Source organism: Tetrao urogallus, assembly GCF_951394365.1.
Source record: "Tetrao urogallus genome assembly, chromosome: 24".
In the NCBI taxonomy this organism is placed as follows: Eukaryota; Metazoa; Chordata; class Aves; order Galliformes; family Phasianidae; genus Tetrao; species Tetrao urogallus.
In genome coordinates this window covers 4,935,107-4,950,774 of record NC_136837.1, presented here as the reverse complement: position 1 = coordinate 4,950,774, position 15,668 = coordinate 4,935,107, and the positions used below count along the sequence as shown (strand labels likewise).

The following is a 15,668-nucleotide window of genomic DNA, read 5'->3' as shown; positions in this document are numbered from 1 at the left end:
CCTGCGCTGCAGGTTCTGCACGCAAGGAGTCGCGGACTGAAGCTGTCAACTACTGAGACCCAAAAGCCTGAGGCTGCAGGGGCAGAGGGCAGGGAAATCCACTGCCTGGCATAAAGGCAGCGCTGTGGCATTTGTGCTGTAATGGCAGGGTTCATCGCATCGTACTTCCCTTGAAAAGCTTGACAGTCCCAGCTGCAAAGAGCTGCATTTTCTGGCCACAGGAGCCCTGCTGCCAAAGGCGGTGCCTTTGCTCCCACCCCTGCGGGGAGGCTGACGTGCAGCCCGAGGCCGGGGCACGGCGATGCGGTTGCTCAGTCCCTGCTGATGAACTGGTTCTTCCCTGGACCGCTGTCTGCCCGCTGCGCCCCCGTCAGGCTGTAACTCAACTCATGGTGTTGGTTTTCCTGTTATTTAGGATTTCCCTACTACCGGCCCTGTTTTGGAGTCACATCCAGGGTTCTGTTTTGCCCCCACGTTCTCAGCTTTGCCCTCCCTGCCCCCCAGCTGTCCGCCGCCCGCCCCACAGGCTGAGCCCCAGCACGGCGTCCCATTGCCGGCTCCGGGAGCGCTCCCAGCACGGCTCCCAGCGCCGCCCCGCATTCCTGCTGCCCGCAGGCTCTGCTCTGCCTGAGCTCGTAGCGCTGCTCCTCGAGCTTACTGCTGGTCCCGGCTTGGGCACAGGGTGGGAGCAGGGACGCGGTAGCATGACTTAAGTATGCACTTTCAGCCAACGCTCTGACCTTCTGCGTTTGTTTCTATTACACAAGTGTTCCGTGGTTTTGTTTCCTATGTTTATTTTTTATTGAAAACATAAAGAATAAAATATTTCCTGAGCCAGAAGGAATTCACCTTCTGTTCCGTGCCCTGCGGACGTTCATCGACTCCCTGCGTCGCGGACGCCCGCTCAGCCCACGCGGCCGCCTCCGGCGCTGCCTTCATCCCGCAGCTCACGGGCCGGGCGGTGCAGAGCAAACGCTCCGTCCTCGGGAAGCGCAGTGCCCGAACCCAGCGGGGCTCGGCGGCTCCGCCGGCTTTTCCACCCCGTCCGTGGCCGGGCTGCAGGCGCGGCGCGGCGACGGGCCGAGCGCGAGGCCCCGCCCCCCGCCACGAGCGCCCGCCTCAGCGCTGCGCACGCGCCGTCGTCACCACTCAGCTCCGCCCTCCGGGCGGCGGCCCGGCTGCGCCTGCGCGGCCATGGCGGCGGCCTGTGCGGAGATGGAGCCGGCGACGGCGCCTCCTTCTTCTCCTCCCGCAGCCGCGCCGGGATCGGCCGGGCTGGTGTGCGCGCAGGGCCGGAACCTGAAGGCGGTGCTGTGCCAGCGCTGCGGATCCCGGGTGCTGCTGCCCGGAGCCGCCACCTTCACCTGCCGCGAGGTACCGGGGAGCGGCCGGGGGAGGCGGGAGGGGCGGGGCGGAGGGCGCCCCCTGGCGGCGGGGTGGTGACGCGGTGCTCTCCGCAGCTGCTGCTGCCCGCCATGAGGAAGAAGGCGGCGGCGACGGCGGACGGCAGCGACGGGGACGTGGTGCGGGAGCACTGGCTGGTGCGCGACATGTTCTCCTTCGAGAACGTGGGCTTCACCCGCGACGTGGGCAACGTCAAGTTCCTGGTGTGCGCCGACTGCGAGGCCGGGCCCATCGGCTGGCACTGCGTGGACGACAAGGACAGCTTCTACGTGGCGCTGGAGCGCGTGGCCCACGAGTGACAGCGGCGCGGGGCTGGGACGGCTGGCAGCGCAGGATGCATCCCTGCTGGGCGGCACAAGGACCGGTGTGATGCCCCGGAGGGGCACCGTGCCCCTCGGCCACCGCCGGACTGCAGGACACACGGCACAGCCGGCTCTGCCCACGTGGGAGTGGCAGCGCTGCTGGCAGAGCTGCAGAGCAGCACAGCAGGGTGGCTCTGCAGGGCAGCTCGGTGTCACACGTGCTGGGAGCCGCCCCGGGTCTTCACGGCTGCTCTGTCACTCCTCCTTGTGTCGTGGCCGTTCTAAATGTGCTGGGATGTCTGTGGGGTGACTGGTTTGTGGCACAGCCCCGGCAGAGCAGGAGGAGGAGAGGACTGCTGTGCTGATCCGTGAGGTGTCTGACCTACGGCCGGGGACGCTGCAGGTGTCAGGCTGTGTCCTCTGCTGATGTTCCCTGCCCCAGACCTTAACATTTAGGTTCTCTAAAATCTTGCCCTACTTGACAACTGTAACCTGTAAGAATATATGGTACCTAAAGTGTGTGTAAGGGTATTTTAACTGGTGTGGTTTTATTAACTGAGTACTTGGAAATAAAACGAGATGCAGATACTGGGCAGCACAGGCTGATGGAGTGGCAAATAAAGAAAATACGCAGGATGGCAATGCGTTCAGGAAGGAGGAATGCAGAGATTCCATCCTGAAAAGGACTTGGATCTGCAGAGTGTGATGATTCAGTGTCTCACAGCTGAAGAATGTCAGAAGAGCTGCGTGCACATTAAACGGGAGGTAAGTTCCCTTCTGCTGGCAGGAACAGCGCTGGGATGCTGCCTCCAGCAGTGGCCTCTCTTCAGAGATGGTCACAAATCTGGCTGCGTGTTGCAGGAGCCCGCAGCAGCTCTGGTTCTCACAGCATTTTATCTTTTGGTGGTTGCAGCCCAGTCTGTATTCTGGTTTGCAAACCCTTGTGTGAATAACGCAGCAGCTTTACGGGTAGCTGTGGGTCACGCCTGCAGAGGACGTGCCTGTCTGCAGTACGCTGTGCATGCTGTGCTATTAAACACTTTTGGTACCGATTCAGCTGAGGTGCAACTGGCAATGATGAATTTGTGTGTTCACAGCCACAGTCTGCTGGGGGCAGAGACCAACGGCATCACTCCTGAGGGCTGTGGGACAGACTTTCCCTCGCTTCTCTTTTAAACCATCTGCTGGCCTGAGGCAGGCACAGCTTCAGGGAGGTTATCCAGAAATGACAACCTGTTCTGGTTTGATGACAGCGGAGGAGGGAGAAATGAGTCCTTTCTTTCCCAGTGCTTGAGCACCTGCACTGTTAGTATCAGAAAAGTGCCATCATAGAAAAGTAAAGCAGCCAGTATGTTGGTTATTCTGCCACAGACCTCTGCTGTGGGCAGTCCAGGTTTAGTAATGGGAGGAAGGGATGGGTGGAGGGCGTACCTTTGGCATCTGTGCAATACTTTCATCTTTGCAACATCTTGTGGATATCAGCTTTGCTAAATGACACCTCCCACAGAGCTGTGCACGTGGTGTCCTGATGCTGGGAGCTGCTGCAGGTGGTGGCAGCTTTATTGGTAACCTGGAAAGAAACCTGCTGCCATCACGTGTCAATACAAGGGGCTCAGCAGGGCTCAGAGAGGGGCGGTGGATGGATGCAAACAGGGCAGTTCTGCTAGGAGTGTAGCACTGGTATTCTCTCTCCTGCCTAAGTTGCATTGCTTATTTTCGCAGAGCAGGAGAGCTCTGTAATCGGGTACTGCTGCTTCCACATGGGCAGCTTTTACGAGGTGTGAGTGTTCGGGATATCTGAAATGTATTATGAAGATTGTGAGTGTTATTTTACGTGCCTAACATTACATTCCTTGGCAGGAACAAGCAAAGTAGGAGGGAAGGAAATAATAGGAAATAGCTTCAGGGTCCTTAAACAAATAGTGCAGGGAAATGATTCCCTGCCTCCTGCAAAGCCAGGTTACAACAAAGCCTGGAATCAAAGGAGCATGAAACCACCAAGTATTTTGCCTAAAACCACCGAGTGTTTTGCAGCTGCTGGGGAACATGGAAAGAAGCCTCAGCAGATGAGCAGAGTTTGCCATAAAAGTGCAGAGAGAAGATTTTGATAAAAGCCAGCTTTATGCTCCTTTTAACCAACTCCTCTTCTGCATATCAGTGTAAATACTTCTTCCATGCTGTGCTGCTCGCCAGCCCCACTCTGAAAGCGCAGCTTTCTCACAGATGTGCTGGGAACTGCTGGTGCTGGTGAGGCAGGGAAGTGGGAGGAAAAAGGTTCTGGGTCACCAGGGCTGAGTTTCCTTCTGAAGAGGAAACCAGGAATCCCTTCAGGAAATTTGGTTCTTGCATCGTTCTCCTAATACTTCATTTGGAATGGCACAGCTCAACCTGCAGAGTGCGGGCAGCACAGCTTTCAGTCCTGCATACCTGGGTGTCAGTGTGCTGTGTGAATGGCAGTGGCTCCTGGCAGAGGGTGTCCCGAGGTCAAACACCGCGTGGTCGCTTTCTGGGGGCTTTGATTTTGCCTTTGGTTAAAGTGTGGACTGTTCAGATACAGCCTCTGCCCGGAGAAATGCTCTGCTCTCCTTCTTTCCTTGGCACAGCTGTGAGCAGCTCAGGGCTGACACCAATCCCATGAATGCAGCTGGGCCAAAAAGCAGCTCATGTCTGCCAAAGCAGCTGGAGCTCAGCTGCCAGAGGAGGACAAAGCGATGAGAGTCAGAGTGGAGGTTTTCCAGCAGCCTGCCCTCCTGGGCGAGTGCTGTCTGGCAGGACAGGTCAGAACTGCAGGCAGCCCGTCCTTGAAATGCCTTTCGGAGGCATTTGTGGTGTCAATAGGAGCTGGCATTCCTGGGGCAAGAAACCATGCTATAGGAATCGCAGGTGCATTTATCCACGATTTATCCGGGATTCTCGCTGGGGAAGCAGCAGGCAGCGCTGAATCTCAGCTGCGTTTGTTCTGTTTCACGTTCCTCATCTTCCAGCAGTCTCCACGTTCCCTGGAGGAAGGCAGGCAGCCACTGTGCTGCTGTCGGAGCGCTGCCAGAGGGAACCTGCTGCAGCAGCTGGAGGAGCCCTGAGAGCCGGGGAGAGGACGCAGCCGGGGCTGCTGAAGGCATCCATCCGTCTGCCCTGGAGCTGCTGGCTCTGCTGGGCCGTGCTTAGCAGCGTTTCTCGGCACATCCAGCTCACGGCTGGCCGCAGCTCCCCTTGCTCTGGAATCTGGCACATGAGGGCTGCTTTGGAAATGTGCACGGATGCCTTCTGCTCGGGAAGAGGAAAACAGCGTCTCGTTCGTCATTGTTTAAAGCTCGCGTCCTGCCCTGGAAAGCGCAGCTCGTTTGAGGGAGGAGCGGCCGCCCGCATTTCGCCGCAGCGCTGCTCACAAAGCAGTTCTTTGCTGATTTATAAACGTTAAGAAACGCGGCAGGGATTTTGAATCGTTTTTACACTTCTCCTGTTAACACCCAGCCCGAGTTGGGGCATTTTGACTCCAGGTGCACAGATTTCAGTGGTCTCTACGCGGCCGTTTGCGTTTAAGTCCTCTCAGCTCGCCTGGAGAGCAGCGCGCCCAGCGCCAGAGGTGAGAAAATGGGCGCTGGCCTCCGTTGGCGGGAAGGCGAAGCCCCGCCCCGTCCCCGCCCCTCTTTATGAATCGACCAATAGTTAGCGCAATAAGTTGAAATTCATACCTGCGGCCCAACGGCGCGGCCCGCTCGGCCGCTGCCCGTCTCCGATTGGTTGAGCGGATCGTCTCGCCCCGCGGACTCCCCAATAGCACCGCGAAGGGGTGACGCCTCTGCACGAGGCTGAACCAATGAGCAACGCGCGGGGGTCGGCCGCCCCGTCCCTCTCGCTATATAAACCGTCCCGGGAAGGTCGGCCGCGTTTGCGGTGCCGCTCAGACCCGTCGCGCGTCTGTCGCTCCCAGCGCTGCCGGCCCGAAGCCATGGTGAGCGGGGGGAGGGGCGGCAGCCGGCGCTGCTCGGCTCCGCGCGGCGTGGAGGGGCGGGGCGGCTCCGCCCGTGCGCGGCGGGAGGCGCGGGTCTGCCGCGGTGTGCGGGTCCGGAGCGGGCGGGCCGGGGAGCGGCGGCCGTGCGGGGCCTCGTCCCAAAATGGTGGCGGCTCCTCAGAACATGGCGGCGCCGGGCCGGGAGGCTCCAGAGCGGGGCTGGGAGAGCGGCGGGCGGCAGCGCTGGGGGGAGGCGGCGCGGGGGGAGCGGTGGGTCGGCGTCCGTCCGGCTGTGCGTCCGTCCCGCCGCCGCTCGCCGTGCCCCGCTCCGCGCCTTTGTTCCGCTGTTCGCTTTTCCCGGTGCCGCTCCGTGTCCGGGAGCCGCTCCCAGTTCTCCCCGTTCTGCTTTCACGGGATATCCGTAACCGCTGACATTCGCGTTGCAGCCCGGCGGTGACGGCTCCCGTCGCGGTGAAGCCCGCCCTGCCGCCCCGCTCGGCTCCCAGCCGCGCTCAGCAGAGCGGCTCCTCCTGCAGCACCGCGCGTCCTTTGCCTCGTTGAGATGCAGCACCTTGCTGGGCGTGCGGCACGCTTTGTGCAGGAGCCCCGGGGTCCTTCCAGCAGCGCTGCCTCCCAGTTCATTGCAGCCCTGTTCGAACCAGGGCACGGCGCTCGCTCTGCCCTCGGTGCTGGACTTTCTACTTGCACGAAGTAAACATACACGTGTTCAACGCGGCACTACGGTTGTGCTGCCCAGGCCGAGGCTTTCTTTGTAAGGAACGGCCTTGCTTGGTGTCATTTCAAGAAGTGCCACTCGTTCATTTGATGCTGGAAAGCTGATATTTATTTCGACCTTTTCCACGTCTCACCTTTTGGGGGCACGCCGGTCCCTACGCGTCCCGTCGGTGACCTTCGCAGCTGCCTGGGAGCTTTGCTAACAAAGCGCATCTCAGCAGTAGGTGTCACTGCAGGTGTGAGGCTGAAGTGGGGGAATTAATTCTGTATTTTCCCTCTCGGTGGAGGAAAGAGCCGTGGGCTGTCCTGAAGGGCAGCGTGACCTCGTTGCTGTGACCTGGCATCTCTTGGACAGCACAGCCTTGATGGGCTGTGTGCTGAAGCTGCTTTTCCTCTTGCTTTCTTTGCTGTGTGCGTTGGCTGTCCTCTGCCATCACAGTGCTTTGCAAGGCCCACTGCTCCCACCTGGACAGGGATGAAGCTGTGGCCCTGGAGAGCCGTGGGCTGGCAGCAGCTTTGTGTGGTTGGCTGCAGCAAGGCTATGGATTGCTCTTCTGGAAGCTGTATGTCTGAATGTACGGCTGAGATGGGGCTTGCTCTCACCTCTTCATCGCGTGTTCCCAACCACAGCACTGTTCTCTAGCAAATAGATTGTGATTTCTGAAGGCGGAGCTCCCAAAGAAATAGAGAATTTGCTTGTGCTTCCTTGCATTTGTTCCAGGTCCCGCTACCCTGCACTGTTAGGGAACAACTTGCATCACCCACTCATAGGGCCTGAGCGTAGTCCAGTGTGACTGACTCAAAGCTGTCCTGTGCTCAGCTCTTGTGGATTGCATTTAGTTCCATCACTCAGAACGAGAAGTTGGTAAAAAGAAGGACACGAAATGCCACAGGTCAGGAGCTTGGAGCTGGTTCAGTTGTGGTTTGGCTCCTGGTGTTCGGAGCTGTGTGCTGCAATGTGAAGGAAGCTGGTGTTGTGCTCTGGATGTCAAATGCACCTTGGGAATCTGTAAATTGCTATGGATGATCTTCCTGTTTTGGCACAATTTAAAGGAGGCCCAATTTTGTTCAGTCTCAGTTTAGCACTCGTACAGCAGTGCAATGTGGGGCCTGTTTCAGGCTTCAGCAGCAACAGGAAGGGTTTGCTTAGGGAGGGATTCCTGGTGGAGCTCCCTGAAGTGATCGGGGTATTTTTTCTGATTTTACGTGCATTAACCGAGATGGATGGTGGGTGCCATGGATCTTAGGGAGGTTTCACTCCCTCTGGCTTCTGGGCTTGGAGTGCAGGGGTGTTCTTCTGGAGGCTTAGGCCAGTGACGTGCAGTCATCAGTTCATCTAAATCACTGCCTGTGATCACAAACGTTGGCTGAAGGGCTCAGATGAGTTCAGCTCTCCCGGTTTGGTTGAGGATAGAGGAGAGATGAGTTGTAAAGATGACAGTGTTCCGAAGGGTCTTCCCAGGTGGGTGGCTGAAAGGATCTTTTGTCCTGCTGAGTTTGTGCCCTGTGCCCTTAACACCAAGACAGTAAGGGCAATGTTCAAACAGCCTTGCAATATGGGAGCTCAAGCTGTGTGTGCTGAATGTTTTGTAAACAAGGAAGCTGCTGTTTCTGCCAGTGATCCAAGCTTTTCCTTCCCACAGCGTGAGTGCATCTCAGTCCACGTGGGTCAGGCCGGGGTGCAGATTGGAAATGCGTGCTGGGAGCTGTACTGCCTGGAGCACGGCATCCAGCCCAGCGGGACCATGCCCAGCGACAGAGCCATCGGCGGAGGCGATGATTCCTTCAATACCTTCTTCAGCGAGACTGGAGCAGGAAAACACGTCCCTCGTGCTGTGTTTGTGGACCTGGAGCCAGCAGTGATAGGTAAATACAGCGATGTACGCAGGAGACTGCAGTGCCAGGTTGGATTTAACTTGCACGCTTTGCCCGAGGGATCCATTCCTTGACGCATGAAGTGCTTTGGGGCTTTGAATTCTTACTGCAGAAAGGCTGCCTACATCTTCCTGGTAATGGGGGGCGCTTGGCTCTGTGTTCAGTAGGACTCCAAAGGATTAAACACCACCTTCTGCCAACCTGCAGAATTAAATTCTGAACATGCCACACGCTTTTGCTGCAGAAGATAGTTAGAACCTCTTGAAAGCACACGGAGTGGGATGTTCAGTAGACACAGGTGCCTTTTTAGACAGCTGTAATATACCTCATTAAGCAGATTTCTTGTGTATAGCATTATTCCTCTGCTTTCTCAAAGCACTGTTCTGGCCTCTGTCCTGCTGTGTCTGAGGAAATGAATCTCAATTGCACATCTAAAATCAGATACATTAAACATGTACTTCGACTTTGTGCCCCCCGATCTGTGACCACCCCCCTTCCCCTGAAAATCAGTGTTTTCCCCCGCTGTGGCAGCGCTGGCTCTTCACGCTCGCCCTCACTGCGTGCTGCTGGCTGCTCTGTCACCAGTCAGTGCCTCACTAATCCTGCTGACTCAGACTGGGGGCTGTCTTTGCCCTCAGTGGCGACTCTGGGTGCTCAGATCTGCGCTGCCTATGCTTGTACAGCTGCTGTGTTTATGTGCTCTGTTTAATACGTAAAAAGTTGTGAGGGGAAGGAGTGAAAAGGCCAAAGCTACTCCTATATACCCCAGGAGTGAGGGCTCCCTGCAGCTTACTTTAATCGTAGCAGCCCAAACCATTCTGTGACCTGCAGGAGGCAGGCTGCTGGGCAGGTTAGGCTGAACATTCAAACAGAATCAACCATTTAGGTTGGAGGTTACCTTCAAGGTCACAAAGTCCAACCATCAGTCTGACCCATTGAGTCCTTCACTAAACCATGTCCTTTAACGCTGTGTCCACAGCAGAGCACGTTTTGACCCTTTGCCAGGAGCTGTGGCTCATCAGCTGTAGTTTCCCTGAGCCCCACAGCTGTTGCTCCCTCTGCTGCTGGCCGGGTGGTGGCTCTGAGCAACCAGGAAAGGCTGAGGAAGGAGGTGAGGGAGAGCAGCTGGCAGAGCTCGTGCCTTGCTGCTGGAGGAGCAGCTGCCGAGCCGTGGGGCAGCTCTACGTGGCGGTGTTCATTAGTGCTCGCTAATGATGGAAGTGCAGCGTGGGAGATGGGCAAAAGGCCGCCTGATGAAATGCTGGCAGTGCTGGAGGAGCAGGGTGACATCGCGGGCCTTTGGGGGTCAGCGCTCTGTCCTTACTGCTGCTCTGATTATTCTTCCTGTGCATGCGCTGTCTCAGAACATCTCTGTGTGCAGCACCCCTACAGGTGCCATGTGTGAGCACCGAGGGTTGCTGGGGCTTCCTAATAATGCTGCCCTTGGTGAAAGCAAGGACTGCAGCATGCGTGCACCAGCTCTGTGCGTGGTGTGTAAAATGCTGCCAGAGCTTCCTGCAGGAAGTAAGGCAGGAACCTGTCCAGAGTTTGATGGAAGTGACTTAAATCTCCTGTGGTGAAACACAAACACAAGGGGCTGGTGTGCAGAGGGCAGTTCAGTTCTCCTGCCTGCTGGCCTCAACACACAGCCAAGGGTTATTCCTCATAATTCTCCAAGTAGTTCATGCAAGAGCCGTTAATGCTGGAGTTTACTTTTGCTCTAGTAATATTTGAATAACGTTTGTTCCTGTAGAACATTCCCTTCTGCCCTTGGCAGAAAGCACAAGGAAAGGAAAGAAGGTGATAAGCCAGCAGTGCAGGCTCTGAGCGCCCATTGCAGCAGCAGTGTGGGTGACTTGGGAAATGTGGGGAAAGGCAGTGCTTCAGACCCTCTTTGCAGATTAGCATCAGAAGTTGAGTCCCCAGCTCCAGCACAGTGATTCTGCTCTGTAGTCTGGCTGCAAGTAGCCCTGGCAAGCAAAAAACTGCTTGTGAAAATGGGGCAGCTTTCTGGGCAGTGGATTTTCTCAGGTGTCCCACGCTTTGGCTGTGCTGGGCACTGGGCACCATCTGCTGATAGGAAGAAAACCAGTTCCTTCTTATCTGTAAATAAGGGCAAGGTACCTCAGTCTGAACAGCCTCAGAAGCTCGAAGGATCTGCATACCTGGAAAAGCAACGTCTGAAAAAACTCTCTTGTCTCTCCAGATGAAGTTAGGACTGGGACATACAGGCAACTCTTTCATCCCGAACAACTGATATCTGGTAAAGAAGATGCTGCAAACAACTATGCTCGAGGTCATTACACAGTTGGGAAGGAGATAATTGACTTGGTCCTGGAGCGCATCAGGAAACTGGTAAGGCCTCTCACTGCAGGCACTCAGACGAGATTCTTTATCCTGTTTTACAGGATTTGGAGATGAGGCTGTCAAAACAGATAGGCCTATGAGTTCTGCTTTAACTTGTTGCATGGTTGGGAAGCTGTGCGGTTACTTTGCGTGCATCCTTATCCTCAGCTTGCTGAAGTTACTCCTGTTGGATGGGGCTTTCAAATGGCCTAAAGTGCTGATGAGATGCCCAACATTTTATGTCTTCGTGTTCAACTTCAGAAAGCCGGGTGTGAAGTTATGTTCTGATCTGCATGGTTCTGCTGGAAAGGGATTATGGCCTGGCTGGGGCTCTTGCAAGGAAGGTTAAGTTGGTTTAGCTCACGTGGCTTAGACTTTTCTTTGAATTTCCTTCAGTTGTAACTTCTGACTCAGCTTTACTGTAGCAGCAGTAGAAGACCAATAAATCTCAGCGGTCTGTGATAGCTCAGTTTCCCTGGTGCTTTCTTCATGTGGTGATCCTGAAGATGACAACGTAGGTTAGAGTTCCCTTTTCTAGAGCAGCTAGCATGTACTTTACCAATATCACAAAGGCAGGGTGTTCTCATTGCATAAGATTTGAGAGTTTACCTCTGGTGCTTTAACATGGAACGCTAAATGAGTTAGTGAAAGATGCAGCTTCTGCAGATCAAAGCTGGTATCGAGAACTTGGCTGCTGCAGGCTCTGATGCCGAGTCTGGACTTTGACCCGAGAAATGTGGTCATAACTTCCCTCTAGAAGCTGTTTTACCTCCCTGTCAACCCTGGCAATAAAGGTAGGCATCGTGCAGCACTCTGCTGGGGAATGCAGCCTGGCTTCATCTGAGAATGGTGAAGTAATGCAGTTTGACAGCTGGTCTCTGACATAAGCTGCGTGCCCACAGCCCTCGCAGGATTGTAGCAGTAGTTGTGGGTCACTGCTGCATCTTGTGCAGGAAGGGAATGTCAGTCAGTGCGAGGGTCAGACAGTTTATCGAGCAAGGCAAAACTCAAAGAACTGTGATGCTACTGGCCTTGCATAGAATGGGAGCAGAAAATGTTTTGAGGCAGTAACTTAGGAAGAAGTGGAAAGGTTGTCTTCCAGTATGTTGGTGACTTAAAACTGCTAAGAATACCAGTTTGGAATGGTTTTTTTTTGTTGTTGTTTTTGGTTTTTTTTGAGACACTTCCATGGCTAATGGTACCAGAATTAAATGTTACTTTCCTGAAGCTTGATCCGTTGGTACGTCAGGTTTGAGTGGCTGTGTGAGTCTGCAGTAGGCTGGTTTGGGGTTCGTGATGCCTGTACCACTGCTGTGACACGTGTATTTTCTCTTTCAGTCAGACCAGTGCACTGGTTTGCAGGGTTTCCTGATTTTCCACAGCTTTGGGGGAGGCACCGGCTCAGGTTTCACTTCCCTGCTGATGGAGCGCCTGTCTGTTGACTATGGGAAAAAGTCCAAATTGGAATTTGCCATCTACCCTGCACCACAGGTCTCAACAGCTGTTGTTGAGCCGTACAACTCCATCCTGACCACGCACACCACTCTGGAACATTCTGACTGTGCCTTCATGGTGGACAACGAGGCCATCTATGACATTTGCCGTAGGAATCTGGACATTGAACGCCCGACCTACACCAACCTCAATCGCCTCATTGGTCAGATCGTGTCTTCCATTACTGCTTCCCTCAGATTCGATGGTGCCTTAAACGTGGATCTCACGGAATTCCAGACGAACCTGGTGCCTTACCCTCGTATCCACTTCCCGTTGGTAACGTATTCCCCAATTATTTCAGCAGAGAAGGCCTATCACGAGCAGCTCTCTGTGTCTGAGATAACCAACGCGTGCTTTGAGCCTTCCAATCAGATGGTGAAGTGCGACCCTCGCCATGGCAAGTACATGGCCTGCTGCATGCTGTACCGGGGGGATGTGGTCCCCAAGGACGTCAACGCTGCTATTGCTGCTATCAAAACCAAGCGCACGATCCAGTTTGTGGACTGGTGCCCTACTGGTTTTAAGGCAAGTCTCAGTTACAACACGAGCCTTTGTTTTGGTTTGTTTTTAAGGCTAATCGCCGTAATGCACTTAGTAAGCGTATTTTCTCATTCAAATGTGTAGGTGGGCACCTGATTTGTGTTGAGAAATGAGTCTTAATGTTTTTGTGCAGAGCTGCTTCCTCTGGCTTCTTTGACTGTGGTCACTATTGAATGCTACGAGGAAACTCACGGTCTTCTGTGCTTCTCCCGTAGGTTGGCATCAATTACCAGCCACCAACAGTGGTTCCTGGTGGGGACCTGGCCAAAGTGCAGCGGGCGGTGTGCATGCTGAGCAACACTACAGCCATTGCTGAGGCGTGGGCTCGTCTTGACCACAAGTTCGATCTGATGTATGCCAAACGTGCCTTTGTGCACTGGTATGTTGGAGAAGGGATGGAGGAAGGGGAATTCTCAGAGGCCCGGGAAGATTTGGCTGCACTTGAAAAAGATTATGAAGAAGTGGGCACAGACTCGATGGATGGAGAAGATGAAGGCGAAGAATACTGAACACAGCCAAAGTGAATTGCAGGTCTTCTCCAGGGCCTTCTTATTAGCAGTGTAAATCATGTCTAATGATTGGAATAAACTTCTTTAAGACATCCAGTAGTGTCCAAACACTGTACCTTCATCAGCTGTACTCAAACGGTGCATAGTCTAAGACAACTTTCTGAGAAAGCTGAATAAAGTAATCAGCTGCAGCTAGAAGTTACTGTCCGTAAGGCACTGCTGTTTGAATAGTGCATATTTGCTCCCAAACTGCTCTAATGTAGAGTTGGTGTTTGTGAGTAATTGAGAGAGCAAGCAGGAAAGGGAGATGATGTTCTGGTGTGCAGAAGCAGGGGGAGCTCTGGGCCCTGTGGTGGTTGCCCTGCTGCTTTGTCCTCCTGCAGTCCCTGCCTGCTGTCTGAAGCAGAACCTCAGTTAGCTGTTGGGGTCAATCAGCACTTTTCCCTAAAAGTGATTATTTTGCGGAAACGGTGAGTTTGTTGGTTTAGCTTCATGTGGAAGGCAGAAGGAAGGACTGTAACTTGTGTGTCCGGTGTAATGGCAGGATTTGGCTGATGCAGTTATCTGCAGATGTGAATACCTCTGAAACATTCTGCGTGCTCTGGGTGGAGGCTTGGGAACACAAAGCACAGTGATCCCCAAATAACCTATTTCCATTTCTGCCTTAGATGGGTGGTTATTAAATCTCTCTCCCACGGAAGTTGTAAAGGGAGAATAGTCAAATATGTCATGGTGCTTGAATATTGATGTTCACACGATGCCACAGTCTGTAAGAGACTGGATTTGAGTGGAAAATAACTCCCAGTCCTATTTCAACCTTACTTGTTTTCCTTCTGACTTGATGAACATGATTTAGGCTAAGCCTGGAGCCTGGGTTAGCTGATGAAGGTGAGTTATTCCTGCTTGGCAGGAGTCTGGGCTGTGGTAAGAAAAACATCTTACATTCTGTGTAAGGAAACCTACGGTACCCAAATAATGCTGCAATGTCTGATGTGGACTCACAGAATGAAACAGAGATCAGGGAAAGACACTGACCAACTGTAGAGTATTCAGAGTCCTCTTGACAACTTATTTTCCTGTTGATTAGCTAATTAAGTAAATGTGCTAGATGTAGCCCAGGAGGCAGATGCACTCATTGCAAGTCAGATTGACTTCATTTCCTTGCATGTATTCAGACTTCTAATGTGGTGGCAATGCCGTGAGCAGTGCTTGAGGAGGCTGCATGCCTTACAGGTTTGAGGGCTTTGGCTTAGGACCTCAGACTCAGGTTGTGAAGGCCCTGTGACTGCTGGTGCCAGCACCACGGCTGTCCTTAGAACCTGTGTGCTGGGGTGCAGGCAGTGCTTTCCTGAACTGACCGTCAGCGCGGGTGTTCAGCAGTGATTTGTCATCTTCCTATCTGGGATTCTTTTGGTTTTGTGAGGCCTGCCTGCAGCCTCCTGCTGCTGCAGTTCATTGCTTTATCGTACGCCAGGATTCCCTTTCTTAGGACACCGCTCCTCTCGTGATGGGAGCTGCCCTGCAGTATGCCAGTGTTCCCTGTGCGGCACGCAGCCATGGATGAGCTGCAGATGAGCTGCTGCAGGACGCAGCGCTGCACAGCATGCTGTGAGGGCTCAGCAAGTGGAGTCTGAGTTCTCTGAGAACCTGGATCCAGCCGGGGCATCTCGCTCACTGTGCTCATTGGGTCTGAATGCATTCTGCTTTCACGTGTTAAAAACAGTATGTGCTGTTTTAATAGAAGTAGAAAAATGATAAGCTGCCACTGACAGGTTGAACAGGGGATGCTTTGTCACCTGTTCACCACTGGGCTCAGGCTGCAAGCACCGTGCATCCAGGCTGCGTCGTGCGCTGCTTTGCTTGGTAGCAGCGTTGAGAAACACATTGCATTAACTGGTGAGCACTTAACCCTCAGTGTAGTCATAACTCGCAGCGAGTGAAGATCAGACATAAAGCAGAGATAATTACAGCAGGGAGATGCTGCCGAATGTGCCTCACTAGATAAGAAGCATCCCCTACTTGTGCTCAGAAGGAGCCGTGTGCCTGTCGGAGCAGGCGTTACCTGGTGGGAGCTAAATATACCTTTACCTGTGGTGACACAGCTTTCCTCCAGTGCTGAGATTGGCAGTCAGCGGCCATGACCTGATAGGGCAGCGCTGACTCACGGAGAGGAGGAGGAGGAAGTGAGCAGGCACCTTGGTGAGCCGGCTGTGCATGGCTGGTTGTGGCGGGAGGTCTGTCCCAAGCTGCTTCTGGTGCCATTGCAGGGAAATGTAGGGCAACAACTTCATTTCCACCCACTGCCTCTGAGTGAGGCAATAAGTGAGCGCTATCTGTGTGGATGGACTCGGTATTAAGGATTCTCTGATTCACCTCGTGCCTTTGCTGCTGTGTGTCAGCAAGGGGAGTCGCAGAACAACACCTCCGTGGCAGTTCAGTTTATTGCAGAAAATCTGGAATGACTGGCAGAGCTGGGGGAGCAGCGGTGTCAGTTCACTGCTTTGCTGCTGT

At 54.2% G+C, this 15,668-nt stretch overlaps 2 protein-coding genes across 2 annotated transcripts; both read left to right on the top strand.

The window, feature by feature from the left end:
- Positions 1-1,194: 1,194 nt before the first annotated feature.
- On the top strand, positions 1,195-1,703 carry RABIF (RAB interacting factor; the record flags this gene model as incomplete). The annotated part of the gene is made up of 2 exons (XM_079546415.1): positions 1,195-1,374; positions 1,461-1,703. The coding sequence occupies 2 exons, from the start codon at positions 1,195-1,197 to the stop codon at positions 1,701-1,703; spliced, it is 423 nt and encodes a 140-aa protein (XP_079402541.1).
- Positions 1,704-5,601: 3,898 nt separating this feature from the next.
- Positions 5,602-13,157, top strand: LOC306955282 (tubulin alpha-1C chain-like; the record flags this gene model as incomplete). The annotated part of the gene is made up of 5 exons (XM_079546545.1): positions 5,602-5,658; positions 8,037-8,259; positions 10,475-10,623; positions 11,953-12,633; positions 12,864-13,157. The coding sequence occupies exons 1-5, from the start codon at positions 5,656-5,658 to the stop codon at positions 13,155-13,157; spliced, it is 1,350 nt and encodes a 449-aa protein (XP_079402671.1). The 5' UTR covers positions 5,602-5,655.
- Between the last annotated feature and the right edge of the window lie 2,511 nt (positions 13,158-15,668).